This window comes from Procambarus clarkii, chromosome 74 (genome assembly GCF_040958095.1).
Source record: "Procambarus clarkii isolate CNS0578487 chromosome 74, FALCON_Pclarkii_2.0, whole genome shotgun sequence".
Lineage (NCBI taxonomy): Eukaryota > Metazoa > Arthropoda > Malacostraca > Decapoda > Cambaridae > Procambarus > Procambarus clarkii.
In genome coordinates, this window is record NC_091223.1 from 16,848,882 (window position 1) to 16,876,408 (window position 27,527).

At 38.7% G+C, this 27,527-nt stretch overlaps 1 protein-coding gene across 1 annotated transcript; it reads left to right on the plus strand.

Annotated features, from left to right (window-relative positions):
* LOC123767401 (phenoloxidase 2) lies at positions 1 to 27,208 on the plus strand. Its single transcript, XM_069313013.1, is given in 17 exon segments — positions 1 to 197; positions 4,902 to 5,036; positions 6,994 to 7,171; positions 7,405 to 7,511; positions 8,789 to 8,902; positions 11,804 to 12,006; positions 14,098 to 14,248; positions 15,378 to 15,482; positions 15,739 to 15,921; positions 17,690 to 17,818; positions 18,452 to 18,586; positions 18,589 to 18,637; positions 21,437 to 21,453; positions 21,455 to 21,575; positions 22,942 to 23,049; positions 24,758 to 24,888; positions 25,306 to 27,208. Coding segments are annotated over 16 exon segments (2,070 nt in total). The 5' UTR covers positions 1 to 197; positions 4,902 to 4,931; the 3' UTR covers positions 25,540 to 27,208.
* Positions 27,209 to 27,527: the final 319 nt, after the last annotated feature.

A 27,527-nucleotide genomic window follows, 5' to 3' on the forward strand; every position in this document is an offset into this window, starting at 1 on the left:
AAGGCCTCATCAACCTAGTGAGATGCAACAACGTGCACTCCATATCTGAGCAAGCAACTAGAATCCCTTACAGCAATGCTGTGACATCAAAGTCAACAACATCAAGCTGCCATATCATCATTAGAATACAGTCTGGTCTCAGCAAGAGAGAGACATCATCTGGCTACTGTCAGATAGGCTTCGGTTCTCAATTCAGGGTAAGTTATTAATTGTTTTAGAGCGTAGATTGGCCATTTACCATGCTTTATTACAATAATACATCCATATATATAAATTGAGAGTCGTTAGGCAGCGAGGCGTCATCATCAGTAAGTTCTGACTTTACTCATGCAGTGACAGAACTTTTTATATTGCTGAATCCATCATATATATATATATATATATATATATATGAATATATAGTCATCATGTGTGTATATAATATTTCTTTTGCTCATTACATATACATTATTGTTGTTATTGTTATATTATACCTTGTGTGTACTGGCTCAGTCTGATTATTAACTGCTATAATATTGCCAGAGCTAGGCTAGACTGTGTATATCATTCAGATCCTAGATCATGAACCAGTGTTTGCAGTCATAGAATTGTTTTTATCAATTTAAACTTGTAAAAATTACAAGCTAAATGTGTTGGAATACCCGCAGGTATTGTGTAGTTTTGCAGACAATGATCTGGAACAGCCTTGAGGACCCTACCTGCTAAAGTCCATTACCAGTATCGAGGACACTGAGGCGTGGACTTACAGCAGCATAGGAACCTTGCATTCAGCTAAGATTTAGCTTAATTTGGGTTGCATTTTTTTTAATCATTTACAGTAATTATTAAGTTACTACATTTTTGGTCCTATGTAATTCTCCTCATTCATCTAATTCTGGTATTCCCCCCCCCCACAAACATATCTGATTTGGAGAAATTATAACGCTGAGTGAAAAAATAATTCCAAAACTAAGGCTTCTCTCATACCAGGAACGGTTGAGGGTCACAGAACTAACAACACTGCAAACCAGACATGACAGAGCTGATCTTATCGAAACCATTAAAATACTGAACAAGTTGGAGAATATTAATCCAGATCACTTCTTTAATAGGTCAAATGTAACATATTCATGGGGCAACAGCTTTAAGATCAACAAGTACAGGGCAGGACATAAAATAGAGGTGCTTTTTCACCCATAGACCCATGGAACCGCCTACTCGCCGAACCCATTAAGGCAAAAACATTACTGCAGTTCAAAATCTAATTAGAAAATAAAATTCATGAAAAGTGGGGACCTTTGACAAGCCGCCGACTTCCTGTCTCCGTCGCAGCCACTCGATATATGATGGCCCTGAGGTAAATTCAGTTAAATACCTGAATTTACCTAGTGGCCTCGACGGAGACAGGAAACCAGAGGTGTGTCAAAAGTGTCCCCCCCCTCCCCCATTTTTCTAGGGATTTTTTCCAACTGGATTTGGAACTGCCCATTATGCTCTGTAGCCTTTACACCACTGCTCACAGGATGGGTGTTGGATGCATAATAATTATATGAACTAAACTCACTAACATGATGTTCTATGTGACATACAAGCAACAACCTTAAGCTTGACAAACTTACATTATTATCCCAGTGTAGTAAACATGTAGAATAGTGTACCGTCTGAAGCTGCCGAAACAAGGACAACAACAACATGCAGTAGTTTAAAATACACCTGGAAATTCGTCAGATAAGATGAGAAACCCTTCGCTCTTAATTTTTGTATTAACATGCCTGTATATATTTATATATACACAGGAATGTGCTGCTTCCCTATTCTGTGTGCCGGATCAGAGGCTAGTTATGGGTTAATCTAACATTCCCATCTCACAGGATCGTTAGTCATACATGGAATTAGGAGAGATCACGAAATTAATCTATTAGCCTGCAGTAGCAAACTCTGGGTACAACACAAGAATATCTTCCAATATTCGTGAGCATATGAAGTAGTTACAGAGCTCAAAGTACTTCACCATTTGGTTTGAAATAATTGATAACAGGGCAGTCACAACCACAGTGTTTTAGAGTGCATCTACATAGTGTTTTAGAGTGTATCCTAGCCATCGTTAACGAAGAGCTAGAACATTCAAAGGACTATTGGAATACTCAACGTTGGGGAATACCATAAGTAATCGATATCTCAGCCTCATTCTGGCTCCAGTGAGGCCACTAGAGACGTTAGCAGACGACAAATGGCCGGGGAGGATTTACTGGGCGCAAATCCTTAACTGTAGCCTCTGTTTAACGCAACAGTAAAATGTGTACTTGGTTGTAACAACGATTCTTCGCGGCAGGGATCGTATTCCAGGGACCTGCCCGAAACGCTACGTGTACTAGTGGCTGTACAAGAATGTAACAACTCTTATATATATCTCAAAAAACAAAAAATACTGGTAAATCCATTGTGTAATACGCGGAAGGAAGGCTTCCGAGGGGATTCCATATCAGATTCATGTTGTTTTGATGTAAAGTACCACACTTGGTGTGGTGCAGCCACATCTGTACTTTGTCTCGCCTTACAGTGTATCGAAAGTATTTGTAATTTTTTAACTGATAAACACAAATAAATTTGTTTATCGCCTCAGCATCACGCGGACTGAGGTTCTGGCCCCTGCAAGGGCATTTGGAACTTTCAAATATGTATAGTGAGGCCTGTGTACTATTCAGGTTTATCATTTTATATATATATATATATATATATATATATATATATATATATATATATATATATATATATATATATATATATATATATATATATATATACACATATATATATATATATATACACATATACATATACATATACATATACATATATATATATATATATATATATATATATATATATATATATATATATATATATATATATATATATATATACATACACATATCACATACATATACTCTACAGCATCCCTCTGTTGAATCATTTGAAGAGATCATATGATACAAAAATAATATGATGCAGTAATAAATATATATATATATATATATATATATATATATATATATATATATATATATATATATATATATATATATATATATATATATATATATATATATATATATGTATATGTATATGTATATATGTAATATTTCTATTAAAAATAATTCCCAGTGCAGAGAAAGTCACAATAACGAGACTGAAAGTCGAATCATCCAACACACAAATGATAGAAGGACACGTTCATGTGTTTGAGTGAATATAAATAAGACCTACTTAGTGTGGACCAATAGACGTTCAGCAGATTAATTCTTATGTTTTTAAGTAAAACAGATAATATGGCGTCGGAACATAGGAAATATTAATGATGTTGAACGAACAAGGGATGTTAGTTTTAATGGTGTTTATTAATATAAGTAAAACAAAATTTTATTAAGACGTTGCAAGCAGGAAAATCAGACAGCGTTATCGAATAAAAAAACAACAAAATGAGGATGATAACGTGTTAAAACAATAGATGTAAAGATAAGTTAGAATGATAGTGATAACATGAAAAACCAGGTCGTGGATGGAATAACCAAGAATACAGTGTGATGAGGCAGAGGAAATGTGTTTACTAGTGAGAGTAGCAACACATGGGACAAGCCGGGACGACATTACACACACTACTATCAAACCATAATATCGTCCAGTTTATAGCCTATCATACAGGCGTATTAAAGTATACATAATTCGGTATTTCAATACTGAAATACAGTATTTCGCGAGCCACAATCTCGCGGCTTGCGAAATTGATATACTGACCCGTTTACTGTTCGTGGGTCCTCTGGTAGGTTAGGAAAAGAGCACATTAGTACGATAATTTCTTGACGTTGTTAGACTTTCAGCCTAGTCCAGGATTCATGAAGCATTTACACAAACCACTTGTGAAATCTGAACATCTTTCCTTAATTATGGTGTCTGTGTACATCTATTGAGTAGTTTATGAACTTCGTAACTTCACAACCCAAAGTTATTATTATTAAAAAAAACTCGTAGTGCTCCAGAGCTCGCAAACTGCTTAATAAATGTAAACAAGGCCGCCTTGACGGAGGAAAGATGTACAGGTTTCGTATGTGGTCACGTTATGCTTGATGAAGAATCTGTAGGACAACAATTGCCAAAAGTAGGGCAACGGTTCAACAGAAAGACTCGTAACAGGAGAAGGATAACAGTTCAACAGAAGCAACAATAAGACAAGAGGTCATTAAAGTGGAACGAAGCTGATGAACTAAAAAGTGTAACTATATATAGAGTTTAACATATTAAATGGTAATTACAGCAGCCCATCTTGGAAAATTCCAAGGTCACCGGTATGTTTGTTGACAATATCACCGGTTCCTTTTCCATGGGCGCATCCTGTGAAGGACAGCTCTCGCTTATTACCATATATTTCATATCACATGCATATACTCTACAGCATCCCTCTGTTGAACTATTTGAAGAGATCATATAATACAAAAATAATATGATGCAGTAATTATTTCTTCACAAAAAATGGCAGAAATGCGTTCAGTTGGTTGGATTAAAAAAAAAAAAGAATTTTTTGGAAAGTCTGTTAGTGGGAAAGTTTGGTGGCGTGTGGGAGGATAAAGAGGCGAGACGCCCCTCAGAGTCCTTCAGTGCCCTGGGGTAACCCTTTCATACAGGTTAGTACTCTCGTTGCTCTCTCTCTCCTTCGTCACCCTGAAAATCACGAGACGGGCATTGTTTGGATACGTCCTGCTCGGTAATCGAACCTCGGATGCTTCGGTTGAGTAATCGACTGCGGTGACTACTACTGCATCTGCTCTATATAATTGGTGCTATATATACTTGTTTTCCCTTTAATAAACACAAAACTTTAAGTATGTAAAGATTTCTACTATCACTATATATATAAATGCTTCCAGGTAAGCCAGAAGTTGACGAGACGGGCAATAATGGCTGACCCACAAAAGCAGCTGCTTTATCTGTTCGAGCGGCCGTTCGACCCGGTGAACATGCCGCGAGGAGACAGCTCGGTTTTCTATAAACTTTCCGGAACTGTAAGTACACACAACACCGAACATTTTAACTTAACCTTAAAATATTGGTTAAAGCGCCTAAGTCTAGCAGCTGCAGACTCTCTCATATTAATGAATAAAACGATCTTTACACAAGGGAGCATGCCAGCTGAATGGACTACGCTCGGGATTCGTAGTCCTAAAGGTCTGGGTTCGATCCTCGGATGAGGCGAAAATAAATAATAGCTCCTGTTCACCTAGCAGTAAATAGGTATCTGGGAGTTAGACAGCTGCTACGGGCTGCTTCCTGTGTGTGTGTGAAAATTAGGATTAAGGACTTACTTGAAACGCTATGCGTGCTGGTGGCTGTACAAGAATGTAAGAACTCTTGTATATATATATATATATAAATAAATAAATACAAAAAAAGTGACTAACAATTTCAAACTTCCTTCTTTCTAACTCGTTAATAAAACCCATTAAAACCTAATTTGAGATTGTTGTTTACACGTTAAACAAAATGTTAAATGCTGTACTGTTAAAGGGAAGATGACACATTTTGTGTTTAAATGGGATTGCATGATATAGACTAAATATAAGGCATAAGTAGGACCCATAGCCTGGGAGTAGAGAATAAAAGGCATTCAAAGAAGACTTTGCAGATACTCTCTGAACATAACTTGAGTATATTCTCCTACCACCCCTACTCTATTATTGTATAAGGTATATAATTGTTTTAGCCTATATATATATATATATACGCACCCTCCTACCTTTAGTTAGTTTATTTGTTTATTATAGACCCCCAAGCCCAATCTTTGGGGTGGTAGTAGATTGGTTACAAAGTCATATATTTCAAAGTATTTATATATATTTTATTATATAATGGATTGAGAAACCGGACCCATTTTAAGGAAATATATTTACATTTGTGGTGAACCAGTGATGGATAGACCCCGGTGTACGGCGTATATCTATTTCTCAATTCCCATAATTTTTCATGTTCAATTTTTGTACTTATGGAGACATTTATTAGCTGTCTTTCGTGAAGTTTCTACCAACTAAAACTACTTGTTTATTTGTTATAATTATGGATGGACCTATCTATATAGGTCCATCCATAATTATAACAAGGTGTGTGTGTGTGTATAAATCACGAAAATTAACACGTGATGAAAAATGTGACAATGTCAGACCAGAAAAGAAAAATTGAAACTGGAGTTTCCTTAAGTACGTTCGTATTTAATAATCCTTCTGAAGATGTATTATGTAATACGAAAGTACTTAAGGAAATTCCTGTTTCACTTCTTCTTTCGTGGTCTGACACTGTCATATATATATATATATATATATATATATATATATATATATATATATATATATATATATATATATATATATATATATATATATATATATCAGGTGCAGTTTTGCAATTATAGATAAACAATTGCAAAATTGTTTATCAATAAATGTTGCTCCCTGTCAGTCACAGTAGTGGCCGGAGTGTTGGGCAAACACAGTCAGTTCTACAGTGAGCGTGAAAGCTTGTGTGTGAGAAATTGAAATTGAAATAAGTTTATTGAGGTAAAATACACACAAAGGGATGAGGTAGCTCAAGCTATTCTCACCCCGTTCAGTACATCGTGTTAATACATACATAGACACACATCACAAACAATAAACATATTACCAAACATTCTGAGAGATAAACATATACATTTCCTCCTTTACACAAGTAGTATGGTATCAGACGTACACATAAAGACTTTTATTTATTTATTTATTTATTTATTTAATTATTTATTTAATTATTTATTTATTTATTTATTTATTTATTTATTTATTTATATATATACAAGAAGGTACATTGGGTTTGTGAGAATACATTGGATAGTACAGTATTTACATTCTTGTAAAGCCACTAGTACGCGCAGCGTTTCGGGCAGGTCCTTAATCTAGCAGATAGATGACCTATATGTGTGTGTGTATTGACCAGGACACAGTAAGCACCAGGGCCGGCACGAGCCCCGGGAACACCGTGACGGTCCGCTCACGTCCAGAGATCAACAAGAACAGTCTGGGACTGGCAACCTCCGTGCCTCGAGGGGTGGTCTTCTGTTACTTCCTCAAGTCACACCGCCAGGCCGCCAGGTGTCTCTGTGATATCTTCATGAGTAAGTGTACTTATGCTTACTTATGTAAGTGCATCCCTTGAACAGTCATAGTATTTCATTAAGCCTTTTGGGAAGTATTATAATTCCATTCCACAGAAGTCTGGATTACTTCCTTCTTTGATTGCAAAAAAATTTCACATCAGTCGCATTTAAAATATTCATGAGGTGTCCAATATATATATATATATATATATTATTGTAGTACTAACATAACGTGTAACATCTATACTCAGGAGCTCGAACTTCCACCGACCTGATGGAGTTGGCACTCAATGTGAGGGACCAAGTCAACGAGTCCCTCTTTATTTACGCGCTCTCCTTCACCATTCTTCGGAAGCAGGTAACGTTGGCTAGGGGCGTTCGTGTACCACCCGCAACTGTCTTTGATGGACTCATATTCACACTCATATTCACTCAGGGAGCCGGTCGGTCGAGCGGACAGCACACTGGACTTGTGATCCTGTGGTCCCGGGTTCGATCCCGGGCGCCGGCAAGAAACAATGGGCAGAGTTTCTTTCATCCTATGCCCCTGTTACCTAGCAGTAAAATAGGTACCTGGGTGTTAGTCAGCTGTCACGGGCTGCTTCCTGGGGTGGAGGCCTGGTCGAGGACCGGGCCGCGGGGACACTAAAGCCCTGAAATCATCTCAAGATAACCTCAAGAATCTCAAGAAGATTGTTCTTTGTGAGATCTGACGCGCTGTTTTAGCTAATAAGACAAACCGTAGCACACTGGTAACACACTCGCCTCGCCAATGAGTTGTCTTGGTTCGAGTCTTGGCCGGGGAGGAGTGTCTGGGTGTGAGTCTTAGCTGTTTGTCTCTGTTCACTCAGTAGTAATTGGGTACTGGTTGTTAACCGACCGGCGGGTCGTGTTTCAGGGGAAACTACTAGGGTGAGGCTTACCATGAGCTGTGGGACGGAAAACCTCTCAGCCTAACAACAGGAATCAGATGTCGTCTAAAAAAAAGTTATATATAAATTCAGTTATCACATAAAAAAAATTTGGTTTGCAGTCCGGTGAATACTATGGTATTTATACTACTACATGTCTGTTCCTTTGCTGCATGTATGTAGCGAAAATAGATAGCTACTTTTTTTAGTTTAATACCTTACAAGTTCTATCTTTATTGCTAGTTCATATTCAAGCTGTATATCTATCTTAATATCTACGGCGTGGGTTATCGAATCTTCTTCAAGCAGTGACTTTGAATTTTATTGACAACGACTTGCAGTGGTTGTTTTCCGCTTAAAATTATCAATTTGCTTGTTGGGTTTCTCTCCCTCGTGAACATCCTCCCAGTCGTCCGCCAGAAGTGTTGGAATAACACAAGGTGTCTGAAAACTCCTAAAACGGGATAACACACGAGTCTGTATGCAAGTTTAAGTGCCTTTCGGCAGTTATTTACCTCTCATCACAATCATTATAATAGCATGTAATCGAATTATATATACAATTAAATACATATTAAGGGAAAAATGTTCCCAACAAATATTAGGCCAATATACGCGATAATTAATATAAATCTTAGTTCGTTAACTTCTATGACTTCAAAATCTTTACATTCACCTTTCACAATGTTCAGCATCTATGCTCCATTTTTTGTTGTGTCAACAGGAATTGCGAAGTGTTCGTCTGCCGCCAATCGTGGAAGTCTTTCCCCAGAAGTTCATTCCAACAGAAGATCTGACAAAGATGCAGGTTGAGATGAACAGGACTCCCGCTAGCCAGGTGGGTGTGTATATGTCTGGGTGTCTTAGCCTTACAGTACCTGATGCGATACATAATCTTCTCGTTTATCATCTTTTTCCTAGCGTTCTACCAAAAATCTTAGCCAAATATTCCCAATTTGCTAACTGTACGTAGTAACTAAGTGTTAACCTATCCACCGCTACCCACTGGATGGGGGACGGGGTGCATTGTAAACATATCAATTGTGACACTAGTTCTCCACATATGTCAGTTGCTTCGCTTAGAGACTGTACTTGTGGTCGGTCTCTTCGCCGTTGTTGATGTGACGATGTGCATTGAATTTTGTAACTAACTCATCAAGATTATAACTTGCTTAGCTAAATGAATTAAGTAGGGTACAGTCCCTGAGCCCATTATGTGTCTCTGTAACCCTTTCCACTACCGCCCACAAGATGGCGATGGAGTGCATAATAAATGAACTAAACTAAACTAGTGTGATGTTATGGGCTTCTCTCATGTGATTTTTTGGGATTCCTGATTGAAAGTGACAGGTTAAACGCCTCGTGAGCTTGGTCGGCGTCATACCTATGTACTTAGATTGTTGAAGGCTACATCCTTCATGGGGGCAGGTGTACATATATATATATATATATATATATATATATATATATATATATATATATATATATATATATATATATATATATAATATAATATAATATATAATATAATATAATATATAATATAATATAATATAATATATAATATAATATAATATAATATAATATACCTTGTTCAACTGCTGTAAAGGGTTTTCGGTTGACTTTGAACTGTTTTACATGATGAGGTCAGTGATAATCTTTGTTTTATAGTTTATGATGACGTCTGTTTTGGTTAGGGGTTGTGTTTTTTTACTCCTTTACAGATTATTTCTTTCATTATTCTTTCCTCTTGTATTCACTGTGCATAATTTTAGTGGAGGTGTTGTGGTTTATATTTTTGGCTCTGAATTGTTCCACAGGTTCAAGTGTTGTCTTATAGTGGTGTCCCGCCAAACACACACCGAAACTACAACGTTGCTACAACGTTCGAACAAGTTTTAACACCTCCTAACCAATTATAACAACCAATATAGCACGTTGTAACAACGTTCTAATACGTCATAAACACGTTAAGCCAAGATGTAACAACTTTATTACAAGTTGTAACAAGCGGAAAATAAAGACAGTTTCGGTTTGTGTTTCCAGGGGTTTAACAAAACAAGTAAAACAATGGTTGGTATACTTTCTAAAATCAGATATTATGTTCCCCACTCTGCTCTCCTCTCATTATACTGCGCACTAATCTATCGCTATCTTACATACGGTATCTGTGCATGGGGTTGAACCACTGCAAATTACCTCTAGTTTATCTTCACCCAGCAAAAATCTGCTATCAGAACTATAGCATACTCTGTCTTCAGCAGAACTATAGCATACTCTGTCTTCAGCAGAACTATAGCATACTCTGTCTTCAGCAGAACTATAGCATACTCTGTCTTCAGCAGAACTATAGCATACTCTGTCTTCAGCAGAACTATAGCATACTCTGTCTTCAGACAACACACAGCCCCTCTGTTTAAGTCCCTTAACTTGCTAAACATACACTCACTCCACACATTTTCATGTGCGTTCTACATGTACAAAACCTTGTTCCTAAATGCTAATCTGAAAAAATCTGAAACTTTTTCCTTGATAGGTGTAATAGAACCCATGAGCACCACACCAGAAATAAATATTTCTTTGATATCGTCAGAGTCAGGCTAAATCTGTGCGAACACTCCATGCAAATTCCTATTAGATAGGGGAATACACCCAGCAATAGATTTTTGCTGGGTGATGATTGGCTTGAGGTAATTTGCAGTAGTTGAACCCCCATGCACAGATACCGTATGTAAGATAGGGATAGATTCCCTATCCAGTCCGCCCAGTCTTTAGAACTCACTCCCTGATGAATTAACAAATTGTCCAACCTATGCCCTGTTCAAAAGTAAAACCAAAAAATACCTAATTTCATCCTCATAGCTTCCTACCGTGTACTTCAAACTCACACTCTATCTTATGCTAGCCACTTCCCAAATATTAGTACTTAAGACTAATGAAGCACTTAATCTTTACCAGTGTAATCAAATCTGTCAATTTATATTGATATAAAACCTTGCTACAATGGACTTTCTTAATTATATGTTAGATTAAGGACCTGCCCGAAACGCTATGCGTGTTAGTGGCAGTGCAAGAATGTGAAAATATCACTAATGTAATCATACCAACCCATTGCACCTTCTTGTAATAAAATATTATTATATTATTATGTTGATTTCGTGGTTACTGTAGCCATTGTTCACCAGTAGTTGTGTTATCCTTTCAAATTCCCTACTCACGTTGCTACATGCAGAGCAGTGGGTAAGGGCTCGACGAATATAAGCGTAGAGAACACTGGCTTTATATCTTTGGGGGGCACTAACTCCTACCGTTCAGGCATAATCCTGTTTGTAGGCTTGGAATATATGCTAGTACTTGGAAAGGTTTTTGTTATTAATACATCCAGGAAAGACAGACTGTTGTTACCATTCTCATGGGCGCATCAAAGTCCCGACTATCTCTCTAGATGACTTTTTAGATCGATTAGTTCTTCTAGGTTGTGTAGGTAAAGACGAGAACAAACTTTTTATCAGGACAAATAGGGGGACTTTTGACGACCCGCCAAGCTTTTTGTCCTCGTTGAGGCCACTAGAATGTTAGTGCCCATCAGGTATATTCAGGAACCCAATCGACTTGAGAATGGTCCAGGACGGACCGAAACGTCGTCGTCCCTTTACCTTCTAGTGTGTGGTCTGGTCAACAGAAACCCAAGTGTACTACCGAAACCCTAAATAGTATTTATGATTTCCGTCTTTGACAGACAACACCGATGGTGATTGAATACGGAGCAGACTTTGCCAACACCACCCTGAAGCCAGAGCACCGAGTGTCATACTGGAGGGAGGACTACGGCATCAACTCCCACCACTGGCACTGGCATCTTGTTTACCCCATTGACATGAATGTTAACCGGGACCGTAAAGGAGAACTTTTCTATTATATGCATCAGCAGATGATAGCCAGGTAAGCAACCCGCCTGTTCTCTCAAATAGTACATCGTATTTTGACGTATAAATCACCCCTAAGGCCAAAACTGATATGCTAAAAATCATAGCGGCTCGCAAAATTGACGTGATGTCCCATCTTATTCGAGGATCTTCGGTTAGTTTCGGGCAGTTAGTACATCAGTTTAGTGACGTTGTGAACGCTCCAGAAGACTGACTGGGGTAAGAACCATGCTTGTTCTAGTTCTTGATGTTAACGTAATGATAAACACAATTTTGAGTATAGTTCATTTATTATGCACCCCATACCCATCTTGTGGGCGATATTGGAAAGGGGGTTACAGAGGCACGTAATGGGCTCAGGGATTGAGCCAAACAATTTTTTTTTAGCTTTGAGCCAAATTAGAATTGTTATTATTGAAATTTATGATAATTTTTGCTTTAATACCCCTATAATTTTCAAGAATTGACATTTCTCTGGCTATTTTTACCTTATAAAGAGTAAACATTGGCATTACGTAAGTCATTAATTAGAAGAATCTTGGTCCATGTGGCATAATCGCCGATTAATAAATTTATGAATAATAATTTATGAAATTTATGAAATCTGCTATCAGAATAATAAACTGCTTTCAGACAACACTCAGCTCCCTTGTTTAAATCCCTAAACATGCTAAACATAAACTCACTCTACACATTCTCTTGTGTCAGTTACTTTTACAAAACCCTGTTCTTAAATGCAAACCATGCTCTGAAACTCTCCCTGGACAGATGTAATAGGATCACCACACCAGAAACAATATCTCTTTGATATCCCCAGAGTCAAACTTAATCTTTGTAAACACTCTATGCAAATAAAGGGACCTGGTCTATGGAACTCCCTCCCTAATGATTTGAAAAGCTGTCCAACTTTTGCCTTATTCAAAAACAAAAACAAAAAGTACCAAATTTCATCTTCATAGTTTCCTACCTTGTGCTGTAAAATTGCACTGTATCTAGTGCTACTCAATCTCCCAATCTTTATGTACCTAATCCAAACAACTTTACCATTGTGATCATTGCTGTCTTATATGTGCTGTCTATATGCTGTATTATGCCTATTAATCTTTGCTAAATTGCCAATCAAGCTGTCAATGCAATCAATCAATGCAATGCAATCAAATTTTATAAATTTTGCTAGAATTTATCTACCTAAAATTATCTGTTAGATGTGCTTTAATATTCCTACTAATCTCTCTCATTTCATTTTTTTTCTTGCAATGTACCTGTTATCATTTTATAAATTTTGCTAGAATTTATCTACCTAAAATTATCTGTTAGATTAAGGACCTGCCCGAAACGCTGCGCGTACTAGTGGCTTTACAAGAATGTTAACACTATGCTATGTATCCTCACAAACCCAATGTACCTTCTTGTATATATATAAATAAATAAATAAATAAATATAAATTAGGAGAGTTGTTTCGAAGTTTTTTTTTAGTTTATCATATATGTACAGTTTTCTTTGAATTCTAAACGAGAAAACGTAAAAGTTTGGAGAATTCTTTCATTAATGTTCCGGAACTTTAGAATTTACAAACTCAGATTTCGGAACTTAGAATTTACAAACTCAGATTTAAATTAGTATTAAATTCTGTTTATTCAAAGAAACGGATGGATTTTTGTTTTTAAATATTATTACCATACTTCCCGTATTTCTTATTTTCATTTGTAGAGAAATCATAAACTTTTTGTTTCATGAATATATTAAGAAACAGTTACACACAAAAATCACAATAGCATGATGCATCAAATGAACAAATCCACAAGGGCACTGATTCGAACCCTCGCCACGACCCTTGTGGATTTGTTCATTAAGAAACAAACTCGAGGACTGAGGTAAATGCGCAGTCTAAGGGTTAAGATTGTATGCATAAATCAAATAAAATTATATCAAATATTTATTCAGGTAAAGTACATACATACAAGGTGAGATACAAAACGTTGATGGATTTATAGATAGAGCTAGTACATACAATGCCTAAAGCCATTATTACGCAAAGCGTTTCGGACAGTAAAATACGTAAAATAAGTAAAATACGCTCTGCCAATAGTGATATACCCATTCAAGGTACGACATGGAGCGGCTCAGCGTTAACCTCAAACGTGTGGAGAAGCTGGAGAACTGGCGGGAGCCCATCCCAGATGGTTACTTCTCCAAGCTTACTGTTAACAACTCCGGTCGGCCCTGGGGCACCCGCCAGGATAATACCCTACTCAAGGTAAGTATATGAGGCCTCCGCCAGGATAACACTCATCAAGGTGAATGTATGAGGCACCCACCAGGCTACCTTTTGGTGGTTCCGGGGATCAACGTCCCCTCGGCCCAGTCTCTACAGCCAGGACGTACACACAAATACTTTTATGACTAGGTACACAGACAATTTGCAGTAGACATTCTGACAATTCAACAAAGTTACAGTCTCGGTATAAGGACCAACGCACCGAGATATCTGAGAGACGGTGGTTACCTTGAGGTGCTTCCGGGGCTTAGCGTCCCCGCGGCCCGGTCGTCGACCAGGCCTCCTGGGAAGCAGTATAATTAATGGACCTTATATATCAGTGACCCCTTTTTGTCATAACACTGAGACAGTTCTCCCGTACGGTGTTCTAATTCTTCCGCTCCCGTGGAATAAGCTGTGGATTGTCACTGGAAGGGTGACTGTGACTTTTAGTTCACCATGTATATATGTACATTGGTGCTAAAGATAATAATTATTACGGTTAAATTAATTAGAAGTGTTACGAATGATTAAAGCAAACGTTACAACAGTGGTAGTGCTAACGCTTCCTACTCATTATACTCATTTTCTTCTACCCCTCTATCACTCTTATGCAATCTACCCTTCATCTCATCTTCTACCACTCACTACTTCCCCTTTCGCTTTTCTCTAACTCCTTCCTGCCGTTCTGTCTCTTTCCTATCTCCCTCCGTTCCTCTACTCACCTACCTTGAGGTTACCTTGAGGTTACCTTGAGGTTACCTTGAGGTGCTTCCGGGGTTTAGCGTCCCCGCGGCCCGGTCGTCGACCAGGCCTCCTGGTTGCTTGACTGATCAACCCGGCTGTTGGCTGTTGGACCAGGCTGTTGGATGTAACCTACATCCCTGTTACAAGCAAACCACTGCTCAGAAGTGGTAGAGAGGGAGGAAAGTGAAGGGACACAATTGCTATCTCAATGGAAATCAAGATAAAAATGCTTAAGAAGAGTCAAAGTAACTTGAACCAGCAAGATACTGAGATCAGGTTATGATAAAAATAAAGCCTAAAGGGAGATACTACAAAAATATTATAGATAAGTAGAATGGATTGTGTTTGTGGAGTTTATATATTTTTATTATTTTTATTTCAGGATTTGAGACGTAATGAGTTCGGGCTGGATGTTACAGACATTAGTGATATGGAGCTCTGGCGGTCCCGACTGATGGACGCCATCCACCAAGGATATATGCTAAATGTAGGTATATCAAGTATAATGATAACTTCACAATTCATAAGCTATGAACTGCTCCCAGGTAGTAAACTGCATAGCCTATGAACTAGGCTATGCAAAAATCTTTCTGGTTGATTTAAATTTGCTATGAATCATAACAGATTTTACTGTCAGGTTAAAACAAAAATAATATTCAGTGAATAAGAACTAATGAAACATATATGATATTTAGTAATTAATACAAAATATTCACTGATCAAACCATTTAACTTGCCAACAGCGGAATGGTGAGCGCATCCCACTCTCTGATAACGTCACGACAGGAAAGCGAGGGATTGACATCTTAGCAGACGCATTTGAGGCAGATGGTCAGCTGAGCCCAAATTTCCTCTTCTATGGCGACCTTCACAACATAGGCCACCTGATGCTGGCATTCTGCCATGACAGCGACAACGCACATAGGGTAAAGTAACACATTTGTTATGAATTGTTATCAGTATTTTCAGTCCAATTTTATTTGCAAGATATGGGGGAGCCGGTCGGCCGAGCGGACAGCACGCTGGACTTATGATCCTGTGGTCCTTGGTTCTATTCCAGGCGCCGGCGAGAAACAATGGGCAGAGTTTCTTTCACCCAATGCCTGTGTTACCTAGCAGTAAAATAGGTACCTTGAACCATTCCTGAAAATGGTTGGACATGGAATGGAATGGAAATGGAAATAAGTTTATTGAGGTAAAATACACACAAAGGGATGAGGTAGCTCAAGCTATTCTCACCCCGTTCAGTACATCGTGTTAATACATACATACATAGACACACATCACAAACAATAAACATATTACCAAACATTCTGAGAGATAAACATACACATTTCCTCCTTCACAAGTAGTATGGTATCAGACGTACACACAAATACTTTTATGACCTAGGTATACTTGAAAATGGTTGATTATGGTGTTATGGAATGTGTGTAGTAATTACAAAGTTCACTTAATCGTTGTCCTGACATCGTGCTTTTGCAAAAGAAATGTACGTTGTATGACTAATTAATGATTTAAATTTTAATTTAAATCCAAAGAGCGATTTTCAAGGTATCGTCAAGAAACTGAGAGGCGGTAACCAGAGTGACAGATCTAAAGATATTGTAATATAAGGTGGAGATATTGATATTGTAATATAATATAACCTGCTACACCTAATATTACAATCAATCTATAATTTACCAGTCTCGGTGGTGTAGTGGTAAGACACTCGCCTGGCGTTCCGCGAGCGCTTTGTCATGGGTTCGTATCCTGGCCGGGGAGGATTTACTGGGCGCAAATCCTTAATAGCCTCTGTTTAACTCAACAGTAAAATGTGTACTTGGTTGTAACAAGGATTCTTCGCGGCAGGGGATCGTATTCCAGGGACCTGCCCGAAACGCTACGCGTACTAGTGGCTCTACAAGAATGTAACAACTCTTGTATATATCTCAAAAAAAAAAAAATCCTCTTTAGATAGTACAGTACTTTTTGTAACTATGCGCATCATTGTACATATATTGACGTAATGGACAATTAACAGAATTTGGTACTGTTCACTTTATAGTCCAGGAGAAATATAGCTAAATAAACATACTTAAATATTTCTAGGCCTAGTATAGCGCATATATGTACTCTATTAGGCTTCAGATAGCGTGTATTACGCCTAGGATGGTTAGGTTAGTTTTATCAGAAACATAATGATTAGAAAGATTAAAGACCCGCCCGAAGCGCTATGCGTGTTAGTGGCTTTACGAAAATGTAAGAACTCTTGTATATACAAATAAAATAAAAATACAAAATAAATAAGTAAAAACTTTCCGGTTTGTCCAAATTCAATAGTACCAAATTCTACTTTCTAATTGTACATTGCGTCAATATATGTACAATGGTCCACATCGTTCCTATAAGTATAAGTTCCTATAAGTATAAGTATAAGTTCCTATAAGTATAAACAGGATGGGCCTAATATTAATGTAGAAAGGCAGCCAACATTTAGTTACAGGAACACTGAATAGTTGGAGATGCCGAGGGCACACAGCAAATAATTTTCAACTTACAATTACTTACCATACAGACTTACGAAAGTTTAGAACTAAATTATTTTTACCTAGTGATCACTTTACAAGCATGTGAAAATGTCATGTTACTGATACAAAGAGGGCGTCTTTAAGACATGATAATGAAAACCCACAAATATCACCGCTACAGGAAGAGATGGGAGTGGTGGGAGACAATACGACTGCCATGAGAGACCCAGTCTTCTACCGCTGGCACAAGTTTGTGGACGACGTCTTCCAGGAGTACAAGCTGACGCAGCCGCCCTACACCATGGAGGACGTAAGTGTAGAGCTCCATGGGGGATGTGTGTGTGTGTGGAGCTCCACGAGGGATGGATGTGTGTGTGTGGAACTCCAGGAAGAATGTATAGGTGGAGTTCCATAGAGGATGAGTGTGTGTGCAGCTCTATGGGGGATGCGTGTGTGTGTGGAGCTCCAGGAAGAATGTATAGGTGGAGTACCATAGAGGATGAGTGTGTGTGTGTGTGGAGCTCCACGAGGGATGGATGTGTGTGTGTGGAACTCCAGGAAGAATGTATAGGTGGAGTTCCATAGAGGATGAGTGTGTGGAGCTCCACGGGGGATGGATGTGTGTGTGTGGAACTCCAGGAAGAATGTATAGGTGGAGTTCCATAGAGGATGAGTGTGTGTGGAGCTCTATGGGGGATGCGTGTGTGTGTGTGTGGAGCTCCAGGAAGAATGTATAGGTGGAGTACCATAGAGGATGAGTGTGTGTGGAGCTGCATGGAGGATGTACGGTTGGAGTAACTTGGACGTAAATTAATAATATCCAGCACCATGGATAATATAGGTGTAAACGTCCATGAAATATTGGGTATAAAGTGACTAACTACGAAGCACCCATAATTTTGTAGTAAGCAGATCTGTATATTGACTTGTATTTCCACACCAGCTGACTCTGCCGGGCGTGGTGCTTGACAAGGTGGGTGTTGTGAGGGACAACCAGCTCAACACTCTCACAACTGGCTGGAACGTGCGGGAGTTTGAGGCTTCCAGAGGGTTGGACTTCAACTCTACCAACCCCGTAATGCTGCGCATCACCCATCTCGACCATGCTCCCTTCGATTATCATCTCCAGGTATGAATGAAAGCAAAGTTGGTGCACGTTTGTGGCCCCAAAAACTCAAAAAGGGGAAGAATTTCAGACGGTCAGACTATTTCAGTGATAGGAGAAAGTCTACGGGAATAGGTCACATTTAGTGGCACATAAATTTGGTTAAGTGTAGTAGCTAGCAATCAATCTTTTTCAACGGCTGCGGATAACATTGTGAATGACAGAGTAAAATGTGGGGTTTCTAGGTGATGTAACATATAAGAACATATAAGCTTTCCTAAGTCTGCTTGGTTATTGGATGCAACACCAATATGGCTGGGTACTCAAGTTATATAAAATACAAATTATTATTATTAAATACATGTGATAGAACATACAGTAGTGCTAGAGCATTCATAGGTACACAATGTATTTTATAAAATGCCATTAATATGCAGAGTTCGTAGAGCCTTACACCTGCTAAAGATTAGATGCAGCCAGTGTTGAATTCCTACCAAGTAGGATACGTGATCTTATTAAAGACTTAGGGGGCCATTAAAACCCGAAAATGGTTTTATGGTCTGGTCTGCCATATGGAAAATGGTCTGCCCGAAACGCTGCGCGTACTAGTGGCTTTACAAGATTGTAATTACTATGCTATGTATCCTCACAATCCCAATGTACCTTCTTGTATATATATAAATAAATAAATAAATAAAACAGCCTGTGAGACACTCAACTACAATAACAAACGATCATCGACACGTGAAATGAATGTCTCAGAACATACCATTTTGACAAAGCTCAGCAGTAATGATACTGGTCTCTGGGGCAAGGCGGCACAGAAGAGATATATTAAATGGTAATAACGAAGCCATCATTACCGCTCACATGCACCCGCTCATTTAAGCGCAGCATAATATAATTAAAATGAAGAGCTTCGTTTCAGTTTAGCTTAGTTCATTTATTATGTACCCCATAGCCATCCTGTAAATGGCAATGGACTCCATAGATCATCCTGTGGGTTGTAGTAGACCCCAACCCAATCTTGTGGCTTGTAGTGGACCCCATACCCATCCTGTGAGCAGTAGTGGAATTCCCCCCCCGAACCCATCCTGTGAGCGGTAGATGACCCCATACCCATCCTGTAAGCGGTAGTGTATCCCCCCCCCCAACCTATCCTGTGAGCGGTAGTGGACCCCCCAAACCTATCCTGTGAGCTGTAGATGACCCCATACCCATCCTGTGAGCGGTAGTGGACCCCCCAAACCTATCCTGTGAGCGGTAGTGGACCCCCCAAACCTATCCTGTGAGCGGTAATGGACCCCCCAAACCTATCCTGTGAGCGGTACATGACCCCATACCCATCCTGTGAGCGGTAGTGGACCCCCCAAACCCCATCCTGTTGCCGGTAGCGAAAAAGGTTACAGAGGTACATACAGGCTCAGGATCTGAATACCAAAATTCGTTTAACTAAGCAAGTTACAATCTTGAAAAACTAGTTATAGAATTTATTGTATATATCAAGTTTGTTTTTCATAGCATAATGTTCAAGAACTGGACCACAACAGTCTCTAAGTTAAGCAATTTACATTTGCAATGAACAAGTTACATATACAGGCGATGAGTCACAATAACGTGGCTGAAGTATGTTGACCAGACCACACACTAGAAATTGAAGGGACGACGACGTTTCGGTCCGTCCTGGACTATTCTCATCGACTTGAGAATGGTCCAGGACGGACCGAAACGTCGTCGTCCCTTCAATTTCTAGTGTGTGGTCTGGTCATCAAGTTACATATACGTTGATTTGATTTACTAATCATACACCTACAACCCATCTGATGGGCGGCGGTAGAAAATTGGCCATTAGGTACATCAGATAAATTTACCATCAGATAAGTTTTACTTTGTACAGTAAGCAAACTTGGAATATTTGGCTAAGCTTTCTGATAGTACATCATTTTGGCTTAAATACTTCCACATTTTTTGAATATTTTTGATAGAATAATCTCTAAATTCTGCAGGTTTTCACATTCAATTACATAATGACGTAGGGTATGGGAATAGTTGTGCTGAGTTTACATTTGGTCAGATTTACTGCAGCAGGCGGTGTAAACTCCCAGAGGTACTTATAGCCGAGCCTGAGCCTAACAGTAGGAACGTATAGTAACACGCGTAGTAACGCAATGCGTGCTAGTGGCTGTACAAGAATGCCTCCACTTACGGGATATTCATGCCCGTGCCACCTTTTGGGTGACTTAATCTATATCAATCAATCTGTATAAGAATGTAAGAACTCTTGTATATATAAAAAATAAAAATAAAAGTTTAGGAATCTGCTGACGGCACTGAATGACCCAAAGAGCCACATAGATGGCTCTCTACTGAATAATATATATATATATATAGCGCCGTGTCTCTGGTCGACTAAATTTGATTGAAGTTCTTGGTATATTACTTCCCTAAAATTGCCTTGCATTGCCTTGGCTGCTAAATAGCAATACAAGGTGTTAATCATCTCCTTTAAGAAGAGATGAAGCTCTTCTGTCGATGAATTCCCGAAACATTGCGCACCTGCGCAAAATTAAAATAACTACGAAACTTGTAAAATTATGAATATATAATAAATCGCAATATATTTTTTTAGAAAATGAATTGTATGAGGGATAAAGCTACAGTATTTTAATAACAAATGTACGTTAAATTTCTACGCATAATTAACATACCTTTGATATTAAAATAGCTTTATCATTCATGTTAGTCAATACCTCGATTAAAACTGCCAATTTCTTTGCAAGACGAAATACATACGGTGAATTAAAATGTATTTGTGTGTTGCAGATAACAAACAACACAGGAAAGTCCAAGTCAGTGACAGTGAGGATCTTCATGGCTCCTAAACACAACGAGCGTGGCCTGGAGATGGGCTTCATGGAGCAGCGGCTCCTCTGGGCTGAGATGGACAAGTTCACTGAGATTTGTAAGTCACGCCACACACTCTCATTATTATATATTGTTCCTTCAGTAATATATATTACTGTAAGTCACGTCACACACTCTCATTATTATATATTGTTCCTTCAGTAATATGTATTACTGTAAGTCACGTCACACTCTCTCATTATTGTATATTATTCCTTCAGTAATATATATTACTGTAAGTCAAGCCACACTCTCATTATTTTATATTGTTCCTTCAGTAATATGTATTACTGTAAGTCACGTCACACTCTCTCATTATTGTATATTGTTCCTTCAGTAATATATATTACTGTAAGTTACGTCGCATGAGCATCAAATGTGCGTAAAGCTTGAATGGTCCCCAAACCAATAAACATCTGAAAACTCTTGACCTCTGAAGGATTCGAACCCGGACAGTCAAGGGGCCAGATTCACGAAAGAACTTACGCAAACACCTACGAACCTGTACATCTTTTCTCAATCTTTGGCGGCTTTGTTTACAATTATTAAACAGTTAATGAGCTCCGAAGCACCAAGAGGCTATTTAGAACAATAACAACAGTTGAATGGGAAGTTTTCATGCTTGTAAACTGTTTAATAAATGTAGCCAAAGCCGTCAAAGATTGAGGAAAGATGTACACGTTCGTAAGTGTTTGCGTAAGTTCTTTCGTGAATCTGGCCCAAGGTCTCCATGCCCCCGGCAGTCCAGTGCTGTAACCACTCAGTCAGCGACTGTCAAAGAGTGTCTGGAAGTGTCATTGAGACCTACACGCACCCAACCCCACTCGTGGCATTATTGACCACTGATATTTCATCAAGCTTTATGCACAGTTCATGTTCATGCTGCATCAGCATGTTGAAGTGATTTGATAAAATATCTGTGGCTAATAATACCACGCGTCCTGTCGGGTGTTGGGGGTGTGAAGATCTCGGCGAGACTTCACTTTGCGTGTAGGTTTGACAGTTGACTAACTCCTAGGTACCTTTTATTGCTTTGTGGCTATTTACTGTATTAGGTGACAGTTAATTACAGCATTAGGTGATAGGAAACCAAGCCATTTGTGTCCTGCAAGAGATCCGAACCCGGGATTCTTGATTGTGAGGCAAGAACGAGCTCAACTGAATCCTGGGGGAAATGGAGTTTAAATTTGTTTTTAATTCTAACAACCATTTTATTCTCAGCACTGCTGTAATTACTGTCGAATGATATGATGTTTGTTACTAACTACATTAATTAACATATAAATATACTGTATATGATTTGCTGATGACAAATGTAAACACTGGCCTTGTCTAAGTGATCCCATATTTGTTATGTACAATGTGCTGACGTGTTGACGTAAGCTATATGGACTACCAGAACTAATGCACTAGTCAATCAACAGTGAAGCCTGGGAAGAACCAGATTGTGCGTCCTTCCAGCGAATCTTCCATCACCACCTCCAGCGAGTTCACCTTCAGGAGCCTGGAGGCTGTCAACCCCGCTATGCCAGGTGAGGGAGAAGTAGAGGGCATTGAACTAGAAAGGGTGAACATAAATACAGTATAATTGTCTATACTGTGATTGGACAAGTCGCTCTTACTTCAAGCCGAGTCCATTAATATATATGTTACTTACTGGCGATTACTAGTTAGAGACCGGACCTACTCATTGACGATCAACCCGTCCTCTTAAAAAAGAACGTCAATTTTGGCTCGTATGCGCACTATGGCCAAATTTGGACGTAATTTGAAATGAAATCGACTCACAAAAGTGACGTTCTGTTCCGTTTTCTATTGAGTCGTCTGGCGTACGCGCAGAGGTTATAAGAGGACACTTTAAATTAACGTTTTTCATAACGTTTTGAAACTTTATGAGAATTTCCTGCCCACCTAACCTATCAGAGGACCCTTAACTTACTGTTGTTGAAAAAAAAATCCCACATTTATTTTCATTTTTTTTTTTCAATTTCAAATTACGTCCAAATTCGGTCATACGGGCAAACGGCCAAAAGCGACGTTCTTTTTAAGAGGACAGGTTGCAACTGACCGGATCTACTTACTGGTGATCACCAGTTCGAGCCCGGCCCATGCTCTTTGTAATGTGATAGAGAATATGACCAAAAAGGTTAGAGTAATAATTCTAGCATGAATCTTTTCTATAGTTCTCATATTCTTTACTTAGGAAGTGATTTCTTCAATTTACTCTTCAGTGATAAGTGTCGCTAAAGGACGCGTTTCACTTTATCGTCCTTAGAGGTAGAAGAAAGTGATTACAGATTATCAGAGGTGACAGTATACATGTCTTTGAGGATGAGGTGAGGTGCTGCCCAACCAAGGCACTGGGTACTCATGTCTTTCATTGTCATTGGTCGATTGGTTGAATAGGTGAGGTGTGTTCTGGCAGTACTAAAGGGTTTTATGAGTGTATTTGAGTTGGAGGAGCTGCCTCGTATGGGCCAATAGGCCTTCTGCAGTCACCTTTGTTCTTATGTTATTTCATGTGTAGCACTTCGGCTATGTCTAATATAGACATAATTTTCATTGTCACGGACATAAAGACTTTACTCAGGCTTGTATTGAGGTCCGGATAGCTCGACTTACTGCTTCTTCACCAGGATGCAACCCACAACAGTTGCCTAATGCCTAACTCTAGGGGGGCTATTTACTGCTGGGTGAATAGAGGTATCAGATGAAAGGAAACATGCCAAACTATTTCTGCCTACGTGGTTAACAAACCCGGGATCCCCGAGTCGAAAACGTAGACCGGCGTACTATAAGACCCGAGCTTGAGCAAAAAGTCACCTGGGCTTTCAAGAAAGACATAACCGGAGTCACAACCCTGGAAACACAAACCGAAACTGTCTCTATTTTCCGCTTATTAAAACTTGTAATAAAGTTGTTACATCTTGGCTTAACGTGTTTATGACGTATTAGAACGTTCTTACAACTTGCTATATTGGTTGTTATAACTGGTTAGGTGGTGTTAAAACTTGTTCGAACGTTGTACCAACGTCGTAGTTTCGGTGTGTGTTTGGCGGGAACACATCAGACATTCATCTAACTATAAATAGACAGCTTAGTCCTGCAAAATTACAAGCATTAGTCTCCCATTTAAAAGTAGCAATACCTAGCTTATGATGCCGCATGCGACTGGAGTAATGTGGCAATAGGACACTACCAAAATGTTCCTACTAACTGAAATAATCACCTTCACCTCAGGAGCACCACAAAATACTGAAGCCAACTTCTGTGGGTGTGGGTGGCCTGACCACCTGCTGCTGCCCCGAAGTAAACCAGAAGGCATGACTTACCAGCTCTTCTTCATGCTCACCGACCTGGACAAGGATAAGGTCAGTCACCATTTTTGTCCTCACCATTTTTGTCACAGCTCTTCAACACACAATGAAACTTCTCATTTTTTCATGAGTCGTTGGAATTGACTGTTGTATTATATTAGTTTAAATTTGTATGTTAATTAACAATACGATTTATTACTATTAATATCAGTATCTTCTGCGAAATTTCCACGTTTCCTTTTTATCATAATATAATCGAAACTGAGTTCACTGAGACTATATGTTCACTGAGTGTACGTAATCTGTTTTGACGTGCAAGAAGAGGAACCTTAAATGTTGGTGTTACAACTTGTTCAAACTTTATTATTATCATTAGTGTTATTTCATGGGATTAATTTGTCAGTGAACTTCCTGGGGCTGGGAATGAGTGAAGACAATAAACAGATAGTGACCAACTCCGGCCCCTGACAGGTGGATCAGCCAGCAGTACGCAGATGTGCCGACGCTGTGTCCTTCTGCGGGATCCTGGACGCCAAGTTCCCTGACAAACGTCCTATGGGCTTCCCCTTCGACCGCCGCCCTCCGCCTAGCCTGCAAGATGCTGAGGTCACCTCCGCTGCTGACTACGCTAGACTGGGCAACATAACTATTCAAGATATTACCATCACTTTCCTCAACAACAACCTTCAGAAGTCGAACAATTAAGAAAAGTATGTGCTAAGCCACTAGGTTATATAGAGCTGTTTGTGTTGTCCAGAATATTCAAGAATTTCTAGCTATCGTTCAGGATGGTCGTAAGATGATCCATGTCAAAAGGGGTCAGATTCATATATCAATTACCTTGATATATGTAGCGTAATAGAACAGTGGGTGGAAACAAACAATTTACAAATCAGGACATGCAATTAGGAGAAAAGAGGAAGACTGCAATTGACAATAAGGTTCAGTGGGGCCGGATTCACGAAAGCACTTATGCAAATACTTACGAACGTGTACATCTTTCCTCAATCTTTGACGGCTTTGGTTACATTTATTAAACAGTTTACATGCATGAAAACTTCCCAATCAACTGTTGTTATTGTTAAAAACAGCCTCCTTTTGCTTCGGAGCTCATTAACTGTTTAATAATTGGAAACAAAGCCGCCAAAGATTGAGAAAAGATGTACAGGTTCGTAAGTGCTTGTATAAGTACTTTCGTGAATCTGGCCCCAGGTCTCTTACATTGTAACACCAGCGTCTTAACCTTGTAGTTAATACCTTACCTTGTAGTTGATACCTTAACCTTGCCATTAACGTTCCCAACTTTATAGTTTTTAATCTTTCTCGGTGATAGGAAGCCGAAGCGAATATGTCTGACGGTAGTATTAGTAGTAGTAGTAGTATTAGGCTTCTATCAATCACAGGAGACTATGGAGTTACGCTCTGGTTGTCCATCCCTTTGACGCAATTTGTTATTTGTAATAGCTGAGCTATCTTTGTAACGAATGACAATCGGACTCTGAATAACATAGTGGATATGATAGTGGTATTTACTCACTGCCAATATTGTCTTAAACAAATCAAGATGAAGAATACAAAATAATAAATTTCAGGGCCATTCGAATAATTATTCGTCTCAATATGAAACCAGTTAATTATTTTTTGGTATATATGAAAATACTGATACATGGGGGCGGGGCTTTTTAATATACCTTGTGATGATTTCGGGGCTCAGCGTCCCCGCGGCCCAGTCCTCGACCAGGCCTCCTAAATAAACATAGTAATTTATTTTATGTGAATGAATACATGCGGTGATATATTTTATAAAGATATAAACATTTAATTATATACTTGACTAGAAGGATTACCAGGCTTTGCCCAGGTCTGTCTGCCTGCCTTCCATCCATTTCATCTATCTATCAATCTATCCTCCTCCTCCTTCCCTTTATCTCAGAAAATACATTAAGAAGCACTGAAACAACTTTATAGGTCTAATAAATTATATTATTATGGCATTTATTCATATGCTAAATTTCAAACCTGACTATAAAAATGCCTTAGGGGTGTTTTAATTGTTAATATTTACTAAAGCATTTACCTTAGGCCTACTCCGACCAGCCTATGTCCGTCCCGTACCCAAGACCAGTCACCCTGATAATTTGGATGAGGCTAACCTCAAGCGTTTGGCCTCCACCTTTGGACAAATATATGTTCTTTCTTGTACTAAAGATTTTCTGTATCTGATCCTGCATTTGATAATGTATTTTTATCTGTATTTGTTATTGCATTTTAGTATGCTATACGAGATATTATTTTTGCATCCATGTCTGTCGACTCGTACAAGAATTGTAATTTTATTTTATTTTGCATGATTTAGTTATATATAAATCACTAATAATTTTTTTTAATAATTCTCCTTTAATTAAAATGCCATTAACACTTGAGGCCATTAGCCCTTGAGGCCATTAGCCCTTCAGGCCATTAACACTTGAGGCCATTAACCCATTAACCGTGCATTATATAGCTGGCCAGTTTGATTGCTGTATTTACGTTATTTTCAAGATCTCCCTGTTTGACCAACGTGTACATTCCTCTACACCATTTACACCTTTCATTTCGTATATAAACCGCGCACGTTGAGTGTGGTGTGTAAAAGCCACTACTTCACTATCTCCTGGAATGTGAAGCAACCAACGACCTTAGAAGAGCTTTAA